The 12,314-nt window shown below is 64.8% G+C and overlaps 2 protein-coding genes across 7 annotated transcripts; both read left to right on the forward strand.

Moving 5' to 3' along the window:
- Positions 1–2,036: 2,036 nt before the first annotated feature.
- On the forward strand, positions 2,037–7,719 carry SYT8 (synaptotagmin 8). Of its 3 annotated transcripts, XM_033205534.1 has the most exons (10): positions 2,183–2,279; positions 4,769–4,956; positions 5,434–5,539; positions 5,644–5,807; positions 6,174–6,272; positions 6,414–6,572; positions 6,644–6,811; positions 6,953–7,058; positions 7,155–7,288; positions 7,390–7,719. In XM_033205534.1, the coding sequence occupies exons 3-10, from the start codon at positions 5,446–5,448 to the stop codon at positions 7,627–7,629; spliced, it is 1,164 nt and encodes a 387-aa protein (XP_033061425.1). In that variant the 5' UTR covers positions 2,183–2,279; positions 4,769–4,956; positions 5,434–5,445; the 3' UTR covers positions 7,630–7,719. The 3 variants fall into 3 exon arrangements, with proteins under 3 accessions (XP_033061423.1, XP_033061424.1, XP_033061425.1); XM_033205532.1 differs by lacking the exon at positions 4,769–4,956 and having other exon boundaries at positions 2,037–2,279; XM_033205533.1 differs by lacking the exon at positions 4,769–4,956 and having other exon boundaries at positions 2,037–2,279; positions 5,437–5,539.
- A 1,395-nt stretch (positions 7,720–9,114) lies between these two features.
- TNNI2 (troponin I2, fast skeletal type) lies at positions 9,115–12,061 on the forward strand. 4 transcript variants are annotated; one of them, XM_033205537.1, is made up of 8 exons: positions 9,115–9,233; positions 9,851–9,880; positions 10,025–10,031; positions 10,592–10,633; positions 10,717–10,845; positions 11,013–11,102; positions 11,224–11,400; positions 11,839–12,061. In XM_033205537.1, the coding sequence occupies exons 2-8, from the start codon at positions 9,873–9,875 to the stop codon at positions 11,932–11,934; spliced, it is 549 nt and encodes a 182-aa protein (XP_033061428.1). In that variant the 5' UTR covers positions 9,115–9,233; positions 9,851–9,872; the 3' UTR covers positions 11,935–12,061. The 4 variants fall into 4 exon arrangements, with proteins under 4 accessions (XP_033061428.1, XP_033061430.1, XP_033061426.1 ...); XM_033205538.1 differs by lacking the exon at positions 9,115–9,233 and adding an exon at positions 9,623–9,727; XM_033205539.1 differs by lacking the exon at positions 10,025–10,031 and having other exon boundaries at positions 9,118–9,233.
- Positions 12,062–12,314: the final 253 nt, after the last annotated feature.

A 12,314-nucleotide genomic window follows, 5' to 3' on the forward strand; every position in this document is an offset into this window, starting at 1 on the left:
ACTCTCAGGCGTGGGGTGTAGAGATTCTGATGCCAGGGTTCCCGATGAACACAGACCCCCTGCCAGACAAGGTAAATGGGGTCCACACAAAGCTGTGGGGCATTGGGCCCCAGCCATGAGGTCCCCAAGGCCCTTGGGAGATGAGGTCAATGCGGGGAGGACACGGAGAACCCCTGTCCTCTGACTCGGCGGCTGCAGTAACAGCCATTTGAGGAGTGGGTTACACGCCCCCAGACTTCCAGGTGACAGGAAGACACCCAGACACTTCAAGACGTGGGGTTTTCATCGCCAAAATCCAGAGGCAAATTCTCAGAGGATAGGAATTGAGCCCATGGATTCAGCACCAGCCATGTTCAGAGGAGTGGGGTGCAGGTCCGAATGCCCAAGATGGAACAGAGCCTCCCGGAGGCTCAGATCATGGGGTGCAGCCTCCCCGGAGGCTCAGATCATGGGGTGCAGCCTCCCCAGATGCCTGGTTGATGGGGTACAGCCTCCCAGGATGAAGAGGCACAGACAGTATGCATGAAAGGTGAGTGTGGCACATACAAGCTAAGACACAGAGAATGGGCACAGGGCACCCCAAACCACAGAGAACTATGGCAAGCTGAACTCCCCCATCCCCAGCCATCCCAGGCCCCAGTTGATGAGGGTGCCCCAGCCCTGCAGGGCGCAGCAGCTGGGGTCAGAGTGGGCGGGGCAAACACAGGCTCACTCAGCACACTTCTCTTTGTGTGCCAGTGACTCCTGGCTCCCCAGAGCCAGCGTTCGCCTTGCATTCCAACCTCAAGCATTCCCCAGGCGACCTCAGAGGAAGTGTCCCCATCCAGGAGCCCCAGCAGGGTCTCCACGAAGCTGCTGGCTGCCAAGCCGCCGTCTGGGGCCTCAGGGCTGGCCTCGGGCTCCAGCTCTGTTTGGTTTTCTCCTTCCTGCCCTGGAACCTCAGACGCCCGTCTGGCCGTGAAGGCGCCCACATACTGGGGAAGGCACAAAGCCCCTACACAGCTGGCTGCAGAGAACTGCGCACGGGGCACGTAGCTCAGCTGTACCCTGGGGCCGGCGTCGAGCCACCCCCTGCACGTGTCCCCTCGCTTGCCTAAAAGCCCCACTAGGGCAGCCTCCGGCCCTTCTCATCCCAGACTGGGTCAGACTAGGAGACAGACCCATGCCCTGTGCAAACACCAGAAGGATGTACACGTCCCCACACGCCCAGGGCCGTTTGTGACCGGAGGGGCCCAGAAGTGCACATGCATGCCCACACGTCTCCCTGCTGTGGCACAAAAGCATCTCGGGGCCTGGGCTATGTCCTCCATACGTGCTGCCTGACCAGCCCCGCAGGGCCGGCCCCGCTGGGACAGGTTTTCCCGTTAAGCATTAACCAGCAGCAGATAAAGGCTCTGAGGAAACGCCCTGGCCTGGGGTGGCCACCCCATGGTAGGCCCAGGTCACGGGTTTGATTAGAGTGACCAGACCAGACTAACCGGCCAGAGCAGAGGGAGGGAAGCTTAGGCTATAGGCTCTGCTCGGGGGTCCAACTGAAGCAAGAGGCACTGAGGTTAGATCGGAGTGAGGACTTCCGGCCACACACCCAGCGGCCGGCTGATAAGGGGGTTGCTCATTAAGAAACCAAGAACTCAAGGTGTTGGGTTAGTCCAGTAGGAGCCGAAGGCACGGAGGGGAATGGCCTGAGGGTGCCTGGGGCTGGAAGTGGAGGCAGCGGCAGAGCCGAGCAGGCCCACCTGGCTCTCTGTGAGCCCCCTGCCCCACACTGCCCAGGGCAGTCCTGCCCGGCCCCTACCCTCCTCACACTTAGTTCCCCCATGACCCACAGCACCTGAGGTGCCCTCTTCCAAGCCAGGCGGCCCTGCACCTCAGGACCCCTCCCGGCGTGCAGAACCTGCTCCAACCAGGTTCAGTCAGGCCGCCTCCTGCTGCCCCTCACCAAGGCCAGCCTGAAGGTCCCATCACCCCCTCCTGCAAAGCTGCGTTGGGCTCAGGGTGCCCCCAGCCCCAAGAGACCCTTGGAAACAGGCTGGAGCCCAGATGCACAGCCTTTGCGCCTCGGGGAGGCCTTCCTAATGCAGGGAGTTGCCCAGTTCTCACGGGCCGGCAGTTCCGGCCACAAGGTGGGGCTCCTGCAGCCCTGCCCCCCGCACCCCCTCCTCCCCCAGGAGAGAGTTCCCCGTCACCAGAGGCAGTGCTGTCCGAGAGCTGGACCGGCCTCCGGGTGTCTGAGAGGAAGGCCTGGTGGCTGGCCGGCCACAGGAAGCAGTGGGTGTCAGGTGAGAGCTTTTACACCTGGGGGGCTGCCAGCCCCAGCACTCGGGGAAATCTTGCTTTTCCAGAGGAAGGGCCCACGGAAAGGTGCTCCCACGGAAGCAGAAAGCATTCCGTGTAGACTCACCATGGAGGGAAGCATTAGCAAGCCTGAATCAGTGCCTGGCCTTGGGCTAACAAGAAGGCTAAAGGAGTGGCTCACCCCTGTTCTGCCTGGTGGGGGCTGGGGGTCCCAACGGGGTGGGATTTAGCACAAAACCTCATGGCAGATCTGGGGGTCCTTGGGGTGACCAGGGAGGGCTTCCTGGAAGAGGTGGGCTCACACTGGCCTTGGAGGGTGAGCAGGTTGGGGATGCGGGAGTACTCTAGGCAGGTTGGCAGCTGCAGGAGCAGAGCAGCCACCTTCGTGGGGAGAGCGGAGCTGCCTTCCAGAGCTTTAAGGAGCCTCCTGGAGCGGTGGCCAGGCCGGGAGCCAGGGAGGAAGGACCCGTCTCCCTTTCCTGGGAAAATGGCGTGAACTCCCAGAGAAGGTTTTCCCAGCAGGGCCACAGGAGATGGACAGCCAAAGCTAGACAACGGAGAGAGTGGCCCCGAGGCTCAGGCAGGGAGGGCGGGGAATTCCCAGATCAGGGCAGGGAGACCCGAGAGCCCCCAGCGCCCAAAGGGTCTCCAGGGCGCTGTCCCCAGGAGCCGGGAGGGAGGCCGGATCCCGAGGGGTGGACGGCGCCACCTGGTGGCCACACGCCTGCTGCACCTGCACCTCCTTTGGGTCCCGGCGGTCCAGAGGGACCCTGCACCTCCCCAGGCCTTGGCACCCTCAGCGTTGGCAGCCAGAGCCCCCAGGGTCCTGGGGTACTCCAGGGCAGCTTCTGGGTGGCCCCGTGCTCCTCAGGGGACAAGGTCACCAGGCTGGCCCAGGAGTGCCGCTGGCCGGCGGCAGCAAATCACTGCAGGGGTGCTCTCACCTCCCTGCCCTGACCGTTCTTACACTAAAGGAGGGGGGATGCCAGCAAAGCAGGGGCACAGGGGAGGGGTGCACGCACATGCACACATGCCTGCACTCACAGATGCAGATTATGTATTGGCAACTTATCCGGAATGTCAACCATAAAAATCTCCAGTGAAGCTACTTTAATCTCAGCATGTATACAGGCTCTGACATTTCAAAAGGAGAAGTTGCCTTTAAACTCCACGTGGGGAGGAGGCAGTGGCCTGTTTGAATCTAGCTGGCACAGTCCTGCTCCAGGGACCCTGTGAACCCAGCCCATTCCATCAGCCACCAGTAGAGGCGCTCCGCCAGCCACGTGTGGGACGCCCAACCACCTGGGAGTGTCCCCCAGGGGCCGAAGGGCTGCCGAGGCCAGTACACCCACACTCCATCTGCAGGTGACTCACGCAAGGGGTCCCCCGAACAGGACCAGCTCCGTAATTTGTGCAGTGCAGAATGAAAATGTGCAGCGTCTTGTTCCAAAATTAAGAATTTCAAGATGGCCCCAGCATACATTAAACCAAGCAGGGACCCCTCTGAGCATGGGGCCCTGTGCACAGGATGCAGCCTGGAAAGCTGGCCCCGATCTCCGCATCTCCTTTTTGTACCTATAATCCCTCCACAGTGCTGGCCCCTCTGCTCTGGGGACAGCCTGGGCTTCCAGGGCCATGATGGCCTCCAGAGCCACAAAACTAGAACTCCCAGCCTCGGTCCACTCGCCTGTAAAACACCTGGCCTGCTGACCTCACAGGGACAACATGCGTGTGGGGCTGGAACCCGGACCCTCCCTCCCCTCTTTGAGCTGCAGCCGCCTCCTCTGAACACTGGGGGTTTGGGTCCGTTCTGGGAGTGCATCTGCCTCTCCCAGCCCGCCAAGGAGTGGGGCATTGATGCTGTATGCGTGTGTGCACGCGTGTGTGTGTGTGTGTGTGTCTGTGTGTGTGTCTGGAGTCATGGTGGGGTCCCTTTCTGTCTCCTTCCTCTGCCCCAGACTGGGGGGCTGCAGAGGTAAGGGTATCTGGCCTGAACAGCTGCTTATTCCCAAAGGGATGGCCCGGACTGGGCCCCTAAGGCCAGGCTGACTGGGACATGGAGAGAAGGGCCCCAGGCTCTTGTGGGCAAAGCAGGGGAGGCGCCCAGGTGGAGGAACAGAGTCTCCTGGCCGGCTGCTTCTCTCCGGGGTGGGTGGAGTCAGAGAAGAGCTGAGCTGGGGAGTCACCCCGGGCCTGGGGTCACCGTGGGCCCCATGTGGCACCCTGGTTCCCCTGCCTGTAGGTGGGAGGAGCCAGTCTGTCCAGGTGTGCTCCCTCCCCAGGCCTCAGGAAGGCGGGTACAGGGGCCAGCAGCTGCACCCGCCCCACCCTCCTTCCCACCCACATGCCGAAGGGTGGCCAGGCAGGCAGGTGGGCGAGTCCAGGCGGTGGCTGAGTCAGTGTGTGAGGAATGTTCTGGCCGCTCCCAGCTGCACCCTGCCCCTACCTGCCCCCACCTCACCTTCGTCCCCAGGCGCTGTGGCCCTGAGCCCCTGCCAGGAATGCACCTTTCGCTGAGGCCTGCTCAGTGAGCTCCCCCAACAGCCAGCCCTGCCCCTCGCCCCACGACCCTGCAGACCCCTCTGGGCTTCCATGTTCCTGGAGGCTACAGTGAACATGCTCCACCTGCTTGGCTGGAAACCATAGTGGGCCCCAGCTGTGGTGGGTCCTGGGGTAGGGGCAAGGAACTGATGGGACCGTAGAGATGAGACCCCCAGGGATGAGATGGGATCCCCCAGGCAGGGCCCAGGGTCCAGGACCCGGGAGAGAGAAGCAGGGAGGGAGAGGGCCTCCTGATGGAGGAGGCATCCTACAGTGGGGGCAAGGGTGCTCTGAGGTCCGGTGAAGGCAGGGACCAGGCTGCCCAGGCCCTGCTTGCTTGGCTGGGGCTGGGGGCTGGGGGGAGGTGGCCAGGAGGCTGGGCCTGGGCAGCTAAACTGGAGCTTTGGCTAGGGTCCAGAGCCTCCCTCCCTTCAGCTTCCTGCCGTGCAGAACCCTCGCCCCTGGCCACCCTAGGCTGCCTCCTTGCCCAGGCAGACCCAGCACTGGTTGCTGCCAGGCAGATGGAGTAGCGGGCAGGGGCTGGAGGGGCCACCCTCCCAGCTGACCCAGCCTACCGGGCCGCTTCCTCCAAACCAGCAGGGTGGAAAGATGGGACACCCACCAGACTCTCCCAGTGCCCTGGACCCAGCTGGCACCACAGCTATACCTGGGCTTATTCCAGACCTCATCGCCGGGACGCCCTGTGAGTTGTGGGACTCCCAAGTGGGGCGTGGGGATAACCCAGCCACCCAGCCAAGTGGGGGCTTCAGCTGTCCATGGATGCACTCAGCCCGGCCTCTACCCCAGGGCCCCGCTGGGCTCTCATTGCAGGCGCCCTTGCTGCGGGCGTCCTCGTCGTCTCCTGCCTCCTCTGTGCCGCCTGCTGCTGCTGCCGCCACCACAGGAAGAAGCGCAGGGACAAGGAGGTGGTCGGTCTGGGCAGTGCCCGTGGCACCACCACCACCCACCTGGTGAGGAGCGGCTCCTTCTCGCTCAGTCCAGAGAGGGCTCGAAATCCAGGTTCCAGAGCCCAGGGCAGCGAGGCGAATTCAGCCCCAGGGATGGTTTAGCCCCCACAGAGGCAGGGGCGGCGAGGGCCTTCCTGGCAGGGAAAGTGGGTGAACAGAGGTGAGGAGGAGGTCAGGCTACAGGGGCTGCTCCACGGGCCCAAGGGAGCCACAGCGGCTTCTTGAGGAAGGCAACCGGTCTCACACAGTGAAGCCGAGGGTTTGTGCCTGTCGGGTGGCCTGGCCTGTCATGTAGTGCTGCCCGGGAGCCCAGGGCTCTGATGGGGCATGATGCCAGCACCACCTGCCCCCTGTCCCGACTCACTCCAGGTGCAGCCTGATGTGGATAGCCTGGAGTCCAGTCTGGGGGGCGCTCAGCAATGGGGGCGCCTGCAGCTGTCCCTGGAGTACGACTTTGGAAGCCAGGAGGTGAAGGACCCCGCTGCGCAGGAGCAGCGGTTCTGCGAGTTTCCGGAAGGGGTGATGGGTGAAGTGCAGACCCTGTGCCCTGGGTGGTGGGGAGCTGACAGGGTAGGGGCCCTTGGCTGAGCCCACCCCCCTGGCTCCCAGATCAGGGTGGGCCTGAGGCAGGCAGCCAACCTGAGGCCCGGGGGCACTGTGGACCCCTATGCGCGGGTCAGCGTCTCCACCCAGTCCGGGCACAGACATGAGACAAAAGTGCACCGAGGCACGCTCTGCCCTGTGTTTGACGAGACCTGCTGCTTCCACGTGAGTCAGGGATGGTCGGCTGGGTGGGCCTGGGCTGGGGCAGCAGGGCCTGGCTCACGCCGCTGCCTCAGATCCCGCAGGAGGAGCTGCCGGGGGCCACCCTGCAGGTGCAGCTTTTCAACTTCAAGCGCTTCTCGGGGCATGAGCCCCTGGGTGAGCTCTGCCTGCCACTGGGCACCGTGGATCTACAGCACGTTCTGGAGCACTGGTACCCGCTGGGTCCGCCGGCTGCCACCGAGGTGAGGCGCTGATCACCAGGTCACAGCCCCAGGCAGAGCTGGCAGGGGCCCTGAGGCCTGGTGGGCAGCAGCTGCGGGAGCCTGAACCCCAACTTGGCCAGAATCAGCCTCCCGGGCTGAAGTCCCTCTTGCTGCCCGCAGCCCGAGCAGGTGGGAGAGCTGTGCTTCTCTCTCCGGTACGTGCCCAGCTCAGGCCGGCTGACCGTGGTGGTGCTGGAGGCTCGAGGCCTGCGTCCAGGACTGGCAGGTGAGGGTCACACCTGCCCATGCTGGTGTACAAAGCGGGAGCCTGTGCTCGGCCCTGAGCCCCGGGATGCCCCTTCGGCACCTCTTGCCCTCCCAGAGCCCTACGTGAAGGTCCAGCTCATGCTGAACCAGAGGAAGTGGAAGAAGAGAAGGACAGCCTCCAGAAAGGGCACGGCTGCCCCCTACTTCAACGAGGCCTTCACCTTCCTGGTGCCCTTCAGTCAGGTCCAGGTGGGTCTCCGGGAGGCGGGGGCAGAGCGGGACCCAGTGCCAGACCACGATGACCACGGTCTTTCTCCTCCAACTCCGACACATGGCCTGTCTCTGCACAGAATGTGGACCTGGTGCTGGCCGTCTGGGACCGCGGCCTGCCGCTCCGGGCTGAGCCTGTGGGCAAGGTGCACCTGGGTGCCCGGGCCTCGGGGCAGCCCCTGCAGCACTGGGCAGACATGCTGGCCCACGCCCGGCGGCCCATTGCCCAGTGGCACCCCCTGCAGCCAGCCAGGGAGGTGGACCGCGTGCTGGCCCTGCAGCCCCGCCTGCGCCTGCACCTGCCCTTGCCCCACTCCTGAACGCACCGCGTGCCTCGGTCTCCCTGCTGAGCCCAGGCACTTGCCCAGGCCGCCCTGCAGGACCACTGCAATAAACGCCTTCTCCTGCCACTGTGTGTCCGGCTGGAGCCTGGAGGGGATGCAGAAACAGGGACTGGCTCCACTGGCCAGGGCCCCCCCACAATGACAGGGGAGGGGCTCCTCTCCAGAGTCAGCCAGGCCCTGAGGCCTCTGACTGGTGCCTGCCGGACCCTCGGGTAGGGGTGGGAAACCTGCCCGGGAGCACCGGTCCCCACCCCCGGGCCACATGGGAAGACCTGGGAGGTGGGGGCCAGAGAGTCAGGACCACATGGGATGGGGCGAGCTAGAGCCAGCGCTGTAGGGACACAGTGGGCAGTGGTGTTTGGGGGCCGGTGAGCGTGGAGGGAGGACCCCCAACACCTCAGAGACCAGCACTGCAGGGCCTTCCCCGCATGAGCAGCAGGGGGCAGCAGATGCCTTCGGAAGCTGCTGGGGCCTTTAGGGGCTCAGTCCTGGCCGGATGCCCCTCCCAGGCCCCACACATCTGGGCTGCCTTAGCGGCTGGAGCCTCCACGCTGCTGTTTCCTCTGATCCTCCCCATGGGGCTGCGAAGCCGGCAGGGCTGGGGCCAAGAGCCCCCACTCCGAGAGGGTGCCAAGTCACGGTCCAGGGGGCCTCTGCAGGGCGGGGGCCTGGGGGCTGGGGGGGGGCGAGGGCCTCAGGGCCTGAGTGAGAAGGCAATGCCAGGCCTGCCCGGGCAGCCAGGCGGGCCCCAAGCCCCCGCGGGTCAGAGAGGCCCCCAAGGCAGGTGGCGCCACTCCCCTTAGGTTGAAGGACGTGTTCCAAGTCGCCCGGCGAGGGTGAGGGGACAGTTCCGGGAAGGCTGGGAGGGGCCCAGAGGCACATGCGGTGTGCCCCTCACTCCTGGTCCCGCTCCCCAGGCAGGGAGAGAGCATCACGCAAGGAGGGGGCAGCCCCCCAGCTCTCGGTCCACGTGACGGAGCCTGGAAGGCCATGTCTGGAGGTCCAGGCCTCACCCCGGGAGCCAGGCTTGCCGAAGGGGGTCAGGCCTGGGCTGCAGTGGGAAACAGCCCATTGCAGGGACTGAGCGGGGAAGCTGGCCCAGCAGGGAGGGGCTGTGGCTGTCACCCAGCAAGCAGCCAGGTCGGTGGGCTGGACGCTGACCTCGGGCGAGATGGGCTGAGGCAAGGTGTGGATCCTCGCAGTGACCCCTCAGCTGACCCAAGCCGTGTGTCCGGCCGAGGCCACAGGCAAAGCCAGGCACACTGTCCTCAGGCTCCTTACAAGAACAGCGGAGGCATCTCCAGCGCGTCACCAAGCCCTAAATAGAGCAGCCCAGCCGTGGCATCCCCCACCAAGACTTCTTGGACTGGGCGGCAGCACGCGGCCAGGCCAGGCGGCCGGACAGGTGGGGAGGTTTCTGCGGCTCTCCGTGCCCCCATTGGTCTGAGGAGGACTCCATGCCCTTTCTGAGCAGGGGCCCAGCCTGGGGGAGGCCATTTATACCCCTCCCCCTGGGCCCACCAGCCCAACTCACTGCTGCCGGCCTGACCTCGCTCCCAGCCCTGCTGCCCAGATTCTAGGTGAGGCCCAGCCCGGCCCGCCAAGGCCGGGGCACAGGATGTGGCTCGAGCTAGTTTGAGGGAGGACTCCCTGGGGCAGGGGTCTGGGGGCCTGGGGGATGCCGCCAGCAGCCCTCTTTGGGGGCCTGCACGGATCCGGGAGTGAGAAGGAGAGGCTTGGGGAGGCAGCTATAGTGCGAGGCAGGTTCTAGACAGGCCCTGACCACCAGGCTTCATCTCTGGGAACCCTGGAAGGAGAGTTTAGGGGTCAAGAAACCCCAGAACCTGAGCCCCCAGGCCAAACTGAGGAGCGATTTCTTCCACGCACTTAGGCCCAAAGCCAAAGACAGAGGGTTAAAAATAACAGCGTCACTCAGGAGGCCACCTGTGCTGGCCCATCCCGCCCTCCCTCGGGGACAGCTGCAGCTCCTCAGGCTATGCCTGGGACATTTTGGGAACACTTTCTCCTCTTACTTCTCACCCTGGGGAATTCCAAGACATTGTCCTTGAAGGAGGTGAGAGTAGGGGGTGGGAGGGAGGGGCTGTCATCGGGAGGCCTGAACCCCTCACCACCTGATGGGCACAGGCATCGTGGCGGCAAGGGCCCGGCCAACACCCCTGCCTTCCTCTCCCCACAGGCTTCAAGCTCAGGACCTCACGATGGGAGAGTAAGTAGCACCCCTGTACCCCCATACAGTGACCCTGCCCACCTCCTGCCCTGTCCACCCCATCACACACCCTGACCCCGCCAGACATGGCCCTAACCTCTGTCTTCTCTCCCCGTCCTGCCTGCGTCCTCTCTCCCTGGACAGTGAGGAGGTAAGTACTTGCTGGGGTCTCAAAACATGACGAGGAGGGAGCTCCCCCAACTCAGGATAGGTCATCGGTCACAGCCTCAAGGCCCTAAGGCCCAGGGAAGATGGCCCGGCCCTCCCCGCTGGCGAAAGTGCCCCACCCACCCACCAAGACGCTGCCGAAAGAGAGGAAGTGGCTGCCCCGAGCCTTCTGGGGCAGGGGAAGTGCGGCTGTGGCCTGGTCACAGGGGAATCACTTCTTCTTTCTGATTCCTGCACTTCCTGCCCCTGCCTCGCCGGCCAACCTGCCCCCAACTGGCCCTGTGGTCTGGACTCCTCTCCCCCAACCTCCGGCCTCCCAGCACCATGTGCCACCTGGGCAAAGTGTCACACACCACACAGCACCGTGTCCCAGAGCAAGGTCTGGGGCCAGTGAGGCCCAGACTGCCCATCATGGCCTTGGGAGCCCCCAGGCTCCGCTGGTCCCTGAGCCGGAGCCCCTGACCTGGCCAGGGAGCCTCGAGAGGGGTGGGGGTGCTCCAGGCCTGGAGGCCCTGACTCAACCCCCTGTCCCCTGCCCTGCAGAAGCGGAACAGGGCCATCACGGCCCGCAGGCAGCACCTGAAGGTAGGTGTGGGCTCCCCGGGGGCTGCCCAGGTGGGTATGCAGGGGGGCCAGCTGCAGCCCCCTCACCACCTGCCCCGCCGCAGAGCGTGATGCTGCAGATAGCGGCCACAGAGCTGGAGAAGGATAAGAGCCGCCGCGAGGCCGAGAAGCAGAACTACCTGGCAGAACATTGCCCACCACTGCACATCCCGGGCTCCATGTCAGAAGTGCAGGTACTGGCCCCTCCCCGGCCGCCTCGCCTCCCCTCCCCAGCAGCAGGCCTGCCTGCTACCTCAGTTTCCCCACTTGTCAAGAGGGCCAGCGGGGTGGTCAGGGCAGAGGCAGGTGACCATAGCTGCCAAGTGTCAAGACGGTCACCCGCCCCCACACCCACCCCTAGGAGCTCTGCAAACAGCTGCACGCCAAGATCGACGCGGCTGAAGAGGAAAAGTACGACATGGAGGTGAAGGTGCAGAAGAGTAGCAAGGAGGTGAGTGGTGGGGGCAGGCTGGCAGCAGGTGGGCAGGCAGTGGCCCAGCAGGCAAGTAGGTGGGCCAGGGAGGCCGAGGCCACCAGGACCTCAGGCTTCCACCTGGCTCTCCTGCCCACAGCTGGAGGACATGAACCAGAAGCTGTTTGATCTGCGGGGCAAGTTCAAGCGGCCCCCGCTGCGGAGGGTGCGCATGTCGGCTGACGCCATGCTCAAGGCCCTGCTGGGCTCCAAGCACAAGGTGTGCATGGACCTGAGGGCCAACCTGAAGCAGGTCAAGAAGGAGGACACAGAGAAGGTACGTGCCGCGGGGGGAGCACCACAACACCTGCCCCGTCCCTGGGGAGCACCACACCACCTGCCCCGTCCCTGGGGAGCACCTCCCACACCTGCCCTGTCCCTGGGGAGCACCTCCCACACCTGCCCTGTCCCTGGGGAGCACCTCCCACACCTGCCCTGTCCCTGGGGAGCACCTCCCACACACTGCCCTGTCCCTGGGGAGCACCTCCCACACCTGCCCTGTCCCTGGGGAGCACCTCCCACACCTGCCCTGTCCCTGGGGAGCACCTCCCACACCAGCCCTGCCAGGGGCCCTGCACCACTGCCCCTCCAGGGTGCCATGCAGGGGACACTCCACTGCCCAAAGCAGAGGGTAAACTGAAGCTGAAGGTGGTGTGGACCAGGGTGCATGCATAAGTGGGTGGGCCTGAGCCCTCTCCTGCCTTCCCCTCCACAGGAGCGGGACCTGCGAGACGTGGGTGACTGGAGGAAGAACATCGAGGAGAAGTCCGGCATGGAAGGCCGGAAGAAGATGTTTGAGACCGAGTCCTAGGCTCCTCGCTGCCCCCACGCCTGCCCCGGTGCCCGGCTCCCAGCAGAACATCCTAGGGGGATGCACCCAGAGCCTGCCAGGGAGGGCTGGCCTCACCTCCACTGTCAATAAAGGATTTGAATCCCCATGGCTGGTCTGGTCTGGCTCTCCCCAGCCTCATCGGCTGTGCTCTGGACCCCCGCATCCGTGGCCTGCAGTGTGGTCAGTGGCCAGCGGGGAAAGCCCGGGAGGAGGCCACACAGGGCCTGGGGATTTCAGGCTGGGAGGGAAGCTGCTTCCAGCAAGGAGGTGGGCCTGGGAAGGCCCCTACAGGAGAATCCACCCCAGGCTGTATGGGGCTGGTTGGTGAGGGCCCTGAAAGGTCCCTTGGCGTTCCTGGG

This window comes from Trachypithecus francoisi, unplaced genomic scaffold (genome assembly GCF_009764315.1).
Source record: "Trachypithecus francoisi isolate TF-2019V2 unplaced genomic scaffold, Tfra_2.0 Lachesis_group8, whole genome shotgun sequence".
Taxonomy (NCBI): Eukaryota; Metazoa; Chordata; class Mammalia; order Primates; family Cercopithecidae; genus Trachypithecus; species Trachypithecus francoisi.

What these genes read in the sequence shown, in the direction of transcription:
- TNNI2 (XM_033205535.1), top strand. Translation starts at nt 9,650, where the DNA reads ATGCCTGGGACATTTTGGGAACACTTTCTCCTCTTACTTCTCACCCTG. An exon ending in CCCGCAGGCAGCACCTGAAG is followed by an intron (nt 10,634 to 10,716) that starts GTAGGTGTGGGC and finishes GCCCCGCCGCAG; the next exon opens with AGCGTGATGCTGCAGATAGC. An exon ending in GCTCCATGTCAGAAGTGCAG is followed by an intron (nt 10,846 to 11,012) that starts GTACTGGCCCCT and finishes ACCCACCCCTAG; the next exon opens with GAGCTCTGCAAACAGCTGCA.
- SYT8 (XM_033205532.1), top strand. Translation starts at nt 2,076, where the DNA reads ATGCAGGGAGTTGCCCAGTTCTCACGGGCCGGCAGTTCCGGCCACAAG. An exon ending in GCACCACCACCACCCACCTG is followed by an intron (nt 5,808 to 6,173) that starts GTGAGGAGCGGC and finishes GACTCACTCCAG; the next exon opens with GTGCAGCCTGATGTGGATAG. An exon ending in GTCCGCCGGCTGCCACCGAG is followed by an intron (nt 6,812 to 6,952) that starts GTGAGGCGCTGA and finishes TGCTGCCCGCAG; the next exon opens with CCCGAGCAGGTGGGAGAGCT.